At 27.6% G+C, this 6,791-nt stretch overlaps 1 protein-coding gene and 1 non-coding gene across 2 annotated transcripts; both read left to right on the top strand.

Moving 5' to 3' along the window:
• The first annotated feature begins 2,134 nt into the window (after positions 1-2,134).
• On the top strand, positions 2,135-6,335 carry LOC102581953 (polygalacturonase-like). The gene is made up of 9 exons (XM_015307845.1): positions 2,135-2,405; positions 2,845-2,973; positions 3,091-3,258; positions 3,882-3,914; positions 4,011-4,218; positions 4,310-4,391; positions 4,485-4,593; positions 5,338-5,454; positions 5,908-6,335. The coding sequence occupies exons 1-9, from the start codon at positions 2,205-2,207 to the stop codon at positions 6,157-6,159; spliced, it is 1,299 nt and encodes a 432-aa protein (XP_015163331.1). The 5' UTR covers positions 2,135-2,204; the 3' UTR covers positions 6,160-6,335.
• Positions 6,336-6,472: 137 nt separating this feature from the next.
• On the top strand, positions 6,473-6,545 carry TRNAE-CUC (transfer RNA glutamic acid (anticodon CUC)). The gene has a single exon. It is a non-coding gene; the product is annotated as a tRNA-Glu (tRNA).
• The last annotated feature ends 246 nt before the right edge of the window (positions 6,546-6,791 follow it).

The raw sequence follows: 6,791 nt of genomic DNA, 5'->3' as shown, positions 1-6,791 counted from the left end.
TTGTTCATCTCTATTATGAATCCATAAATAAATGCATTTTGTCCAAACACACGATAGCAAGCCAAGTTAGAACAATAGACTTAATTCTACCAAATCACACTCAAAAGTCAAACACAAGTCTCCCATTTTCTATCTTCTTCAAACTTACTCTTTTCCTTCACACACACAACAAAAAAATAGAAGTCAATTTTAGACCTAAATGAATGCTAATTTCCCCAACATTCCTTACCAAACTACTCCATCTCCTTATTAACAATAATGATGTGCATTAGCACAAAACAAAAAATGGACAATAAAAGACTAATTAATTCCTTTCTTATAATGACCACCCAAAGTGGTAAAGGACTTAATTAATTAGTTTGGGTTGGTATATTTCCTAGTTTGAATATTAATGAACTTTTTGATCGGTCAAGTACAACATCTTTCAATTCATTTTGGTTGGTATTATAAGACTATAAGTCATGTTTTTCCAACAAAAAAAAAGGTGAAATATATTTCCAAATATATAGACAATTTGCATTTTAAAACTTCAATTCAAATCTTTAATTTTTTTCAAAAATATTTGGGAATTTATGACCAAACCTAACTTAAATAGGATAATAAAAAATTGAGAAGTGTTTTTAGATATTAATTTATAAGTCTAGCAAAAGTTGTTTGACTTTTTTTTTCTCTGGGAAACTTTGACTTTATATAAAGTTGTCAAACTTAGAACTATATAAACACGATTCAACGTTTCATATGTTTGTTACATAATCATTTCCTATAGAAATGCTCCACTAGATAGTGTGTTTTTGAAAATTACTATTTCATCTTTACTAAAATTATGATTAGTATTTTATGGTTTTTTTTCACCATATTGATATGAGAAGAATTACAAAGCATAATGCTTTTTTGTACAATTTTTTAGTATTTAAATTGTAATTTTAATCTATTAAATTAATTTAATTCTGTTTAGCTTCTAACATATAGTTTAATTAACTCTCGAAAGTGAAACATGACAACTAACTATATAAGACTGAAGGACGGAAGGAGTATTAAATTCATGTATTCCCGCAACTAATTAAATTAATATAAGGTATGATGAGTTTTCTAATTCCAATTCCGTGGATTTATTACATTTAACGTTCACATATTTACTTTAGTAAATTAACCATTATATTATAAAAAGTTCCCTTTAAATTCTTTGCTATAAGTATTGATAAAAAAAAATACGTCTCCAAAGTCAAGTTAATTATTCTTCAGACATTTTTTTAAAACTATATTATGTTTTCTACAAATCTCTAATTATAGTTATATATTTAGTTGGAGAAGCTTAGCTACTCTTTCCCAACCTTTTTATTAGTAGTAGATTTAGCTAACCTACCCTAGAATGGTTTCAAATTTTTTTAAAATTAAAGAGATTCAAAATATTAAAAAATAAATACGAAGAATTAAGAAAATTCAACATTTATATATATATAAAATTTACCTGATCATATGTATATAACATAATTTTTCAACTAATGCCAGAGTTACCCCCAAATTACCTGAAGAATTAAAAAATTTCTTCAAGACTTTGGGAATAACATTTTAATTGTCAGAATTTTCTTTTTTAGAGTCAAATTATTAGAACTTTGACTAACATTTTACGACGTATTTTTTCATTATATTGATATGTAAAAAACTGCAATTTATAGTACTTTTCGTATAGTTTTTGAATATCTAATTTTTTTTGTTTAAAATATCGAATCAATATAATCTAATTCAACTTTGAAAATGAGTTAAATTGACTTTCGAGAAGCGCAACATGACAAATAAAAGTGGACGGAGGTAGTAGGTTTAACTAGATGAATTATTAGGAAGTTATTTGGTTTTCATACAAACTCATGCTTGTATGATGATGACTAATAACAAGCACAAGGAAAGTAAGAAACCATTATTGTGAGAAAATACTAGTCCTCTTTTCAAATATTTTCCTAAGTTGAGAAATACCTGAATCTTGAAATTGTTGACTTTTTTTCCTCTCATTTTTTGTTCTAAAAAAGAACACTTTCTCTAAGAACCATTTATTTTTTCCCTTCATTCTTAATAATTCCTCTCTCTATATATATATTGATGATATGTACTTCATGATCAAATTGAGGTAGTACACAGTTCTTTTTTCATTTTGATTTCTTATTTCCTTTATAAGTTCCAACAAGAGCAAAAAAGGCAAAAATAATAAAATGCTTTTTAGAATTCTCTTTATAGTATTGTTAGCCACTTCATTGTTTTCAACTTCTTGTAATGGAAAAAAGAAGATTGGAAAACCAATAAAACATGGTCATAATGCACCAAAAAATGGTCATGTGAAAAAGAGGACACAAGCAATTATTGATATACAATCTTTTGGAGCCAAAGGTGATGGACTTTCAGATGATACAGAGGTAAATTCTTTTTTCAATTTTGTTTTTCTGGACAATTCTACCTAGTGGCATTAAATAACAGTGGCGTAGTCAGAATTTTATTCAGGGGTTCAAAATGTGAAAAGGTAGACACATGAAGGAGTCAATGAAATTCAACATATACTATATATACATAAAAATAATTTTAACCTTAAATATACAATGTCATTTTTCGTCGAAGGAAGTTCAAATGAATCCCTTGCTCCTACCTGACTCTGCCCCTGTCAAATAATCCTGAAATGATTTAGGATATATACATGGATATTGTAAAAAATACTATATTATTAGTGTAGCTAAACCTATTATGGTGTCAATAATGTTTATTATAGAGACATTTATCGTATACTTACTTTATAAGTGATCTGATCGTATAAATATTTTTTACCGGCCTTTATACTGAAATAATGAATTCCAATTTCAGGCATTTATAAAGGCTTGGAAGAAGACATGCAAAACAGAAAATGGTGTGCTTTTGATTCCAAGGCACAAAATATATTACATTGGACCAATTAAGTTTCATGGTCCTTGTAAGAAAGGACTTAGAATGATGGTGAGTATAATAATTAAAAATATTTCTACTATTTATTACTACAATTAACTTATATAATTTGTAATTTATTTTCCTAGTTATTCTTTTTATTGAAATATCTGTTTTGTTTTTATTTAGATAAATGGAGAACTAAGAGCTTCAAAAGATATATCAGATTATAAGGAAGATAAAAGACATTGGCTTTTATTCCAAAATATGGAAAATTTTATAGTTGAAGGTATTGGAAGTATTGATGGCAATGGACAAGTATGGTGGAAAAGCTCTTGTAAAGTTGATAAAACTATTGTGAGTTTCTTTTAATTTCATTTTTCTATGTTACACCATGTATAAAAAAAGGGAAAAGTAATTTGTGTTTGGTTAATAAATTTAAAAAATGCTTTTGAGTAACAATTCGTGTTTAACCAATCTTTTAAAAAGTCCAAGTGTATTTTTTAAAAATGGTATTTTTTAGGGGGGAAAATTATTCCTTTTAACTTCTGAAAAGCAGTCTTTTTTGGTTAAACACAATTGCTACTCAAAGATGCTTTTCGAATTTGATTAATCAAAACACAAATTGTGTTCAATAAATATGCTCTTTAACTTGACTTCAACTAATATTTGTGTCCTTCAATTTTGAGTGTGCACACGTAGGCACTTAAAATTGTATAAAATTGAACAAGTAGACATACGTGTCCTACGAGGCATAATACACGTAGGACACCATGTAGGACGAATGTGTCTATTTGTTTAATTTTATACAAGTTTAAATGTCTACTTGTGCACACTCAAAATTAAAGATCATAATTGCCAGCTGAAGTCAAGTTAAGGATCATGTTTATGTATTGCGCCTAATTTTGTGTTATAACAGCACCATCGTGTAATATATAGTAGTATATCATTAATTTTCTCTTCTTTTTTTTTTTCTGCAGCCATGCAATACACAAACACTAACAGTTCCAACTGTAAGTACTTACTTTCAACCCAACTTTTATAAAGATTACAAAAATTAAGCAATAAAACATTAATACTAATAATATGTATATCTTAATTTTTTACAGGCTATGTCCTTTTATAATTGTACAAATTTGAAAGTGAGAAATTTAGAGTTTAAGAATCCACAAAAAATGCACTTAACAATTACAAAAAGTGAACTTGTTGAAGTTTCAAGATTGAAAATTACCGCTCCTGCTGATAGCCCCAACACCGATGGAATTCATGTTTCTGGGACAAAAGATATTGATATTCACCATTCTTATATTGAAACAGGTATTTTTTATTAGTTAAAAATTAAAATAAATTACATTAATTAATTAATTATATATTACTGACTGAATATGTTTTTTGGTCAATTAATTAGGTGATGATTGTATCTCAATAGTAAATGGTTCCACTAATGTTAGAGCAAGATATATACATTGTGGACCTGGCCATGGAATAAGGTAACTATATGCAATATATATATGGTAGACAATTAAAAAAAATTCATATCTATATAATTAAAAAAAATACTAAATTTTTTTTATTTTTTTTAGTATTGGGAGCTTGGGTAAAAATAAAGAGGAGGATGTTGTTTCAAATATTTATGTACATGATGCTACCTTGAGGGGAACAACCAATGGATTAAGAATAAAGTCTTGGCAGGTATATATCCACTTGGTTTCCCACTAATTAAATTTCCGTTTACTTTTACTTGTTATATTTGGATTCGATATACCATTACGAAAATAATAATTGACCTGACTCTTTAATCACACTATTTCTATTAATTAATGTATAGTATTAGACCTTGAAAAATAATTTAAAGAATAAGTAATTAATATTAAGAATAAAATATGAAAAAGTAATAATTATCTTTTCTTGATATAGTGAAAAATAAAATAGAAATCTATTTTTGAAATTAGTAGATAAGCAAAGTAATACTCATTCACCAACAAGTTCAGGGTTGTGGTGGAGTGATAAATATTTCTTCATCCTTAACAAGAAGTCTCGGGTTTGAGTCCCCAGATATGGACGGAGTCACCTTTGTTAGGAAGCGCACAAATTTGAATTTAATCGAGCTCCAATATAGATACCTGAGCACGAAAAAAAAACAAAGCAATACTAATTTAGTTATCATCTATTTTGAGTTCCTAACGATTTTTCACCACTCATTTAGCAAATTAATTACCTAGAAACTATTTAGTTTTGTTGAAAAACTGGTAAATAACGTTATTAATTAACACCTCACTTTATCTAAGTTAGTATTTTATTCTTTTTATTTTCAAGATATAAAATAGATTTGTCTTTGATTTAAACTTATTGGTCTTAATTAGCAGATTAATTATAGTTTGTATTCTTGTGTTTATTGAATGCTCAACATTTTTTAATTGTTTATAATTTAAATAGGGAGGACGTGGATATGCAAAAGACATTCTTTTTCAAAACATACAGATGGTGAATGTGACCAACCCCATAATCATTGATCAATTTTATTGTGACCAAGATAAGCCATGCAAAGAGCAGGTAATTATAATTATATTCATTAAACATTCTATATATCAACAACAATAATTTAGAATTATACTCACTTCATGAAGTAGAAATAATAATTATTTTGGAGATAACTTTAGTAAAATACCCCCTCCTCCCATCCCAATTGTGGCAGCAATAGAATTTCAAGAGTCAAATAAGTTTTTCTTTGATCGTAATTTTTTTATACGCTTTTTAAGGTTTTTTGAATTGTCAACTTTCTACGCGCAATCTTCAAATATGTAACTTTATTTCAAAAGGATTACATATTTTATTGTCAAAATTAAAAGTTACCACTGACCTTAAAAAACTATGCAATTAAGTGCCTTGCTTTAGCCTTTACTATATAGTTTTCTCATATGACTTGTGTCAAATTTCTTTGGATAAAATGTTCATTTAATTACGATTAGTGCTAATATTTTATTTATTTATTTATGTATTTTTCAGAAAGAAGCAGTGCATGTGAGTAATATAATGTTCAAAAATATAAAGGGAACGAGTTCCACGCAAACTGCAATTAAATTAAAATGCAGTAAAACTGTTCCATGCAAAGGGATACAAATGGAAAATGTGAATATACGTCACGAAGGAGGTTTAACTGTCAAAGCTTTATGTACAAACGTTAAATACACAACAAAGGGGGTGTTATTCCCAAAATGCCCTTCCGAGCCGCACCCATTGGCATTTTTGTGGAATTAATTTTTTTTCTTTCTCCTTTGTACATGTCCCTTAATTTCATTTCTTCAACTCCTTTTCTCCTTATTGAGACAATCATTGACAATTTTAAGGGGGTAGTAGGAAATTAAAGGAAGTGCAATTTTAGAATCATGTTGGCTAGGAACTATTATTACAACTGCTACTGTATTATGTAATTTTATTTTATTTTTAGTGTAAGTTAGTGTCGTGATGGATTCATTTTTCCTCCTATAAAATGTATTAATTGAGTAATAATGTTTATTTTCTTATGTTTTGAGATTAATAAAATAAATTAACCTTACAACATGTTCAATAATCCGTTGTAGTCTAGTTGGTTAGGATACTCGGCTCTCACCCGAGAGACCCGGGTTCAAGTCCCGGCAACGGAACTTTTTTGATATATTTTTTTAATATCAAAACATTTCCATTTCTCAACAAATCAAAATTGCACCAATAATTTTTTGATCTATTTTTTTAATATGAAAACATTTCCGTTTCTTCACGAATCAAAACTGCACCAATAATATAAAAGTGAAATTCAGGTAGTCAACCAACCAATTAACTACTAAGATTTTCCAGTTTTTAAGAGTCAACATGGACTATTTCAATAGAGAAATTTATATTTATTTTAAAAT

This window comes from Solanum tuberosum, unplaced genomic scaffold (genome assembly GCF_000226075.1).
Source record: "Solanum tuberosum cultivar DM 1-3 516 R44 unplaced genomic scaffold, SolTub_3.0 scf00068, whole genome shotgun sequence".
Classification (NCBI taxonomy): domain Eukaryota; kingdom Viridiplantae; phylum Streptophyta; class Magnoliopsida; order Solanales; family Solanaceae; genus Solanum; species Solanum tuberosum.
Note: the sequence above shows the minus strand (reverse complement) of the source record. Positions and strands in the feature narration are given on the sequence as shown.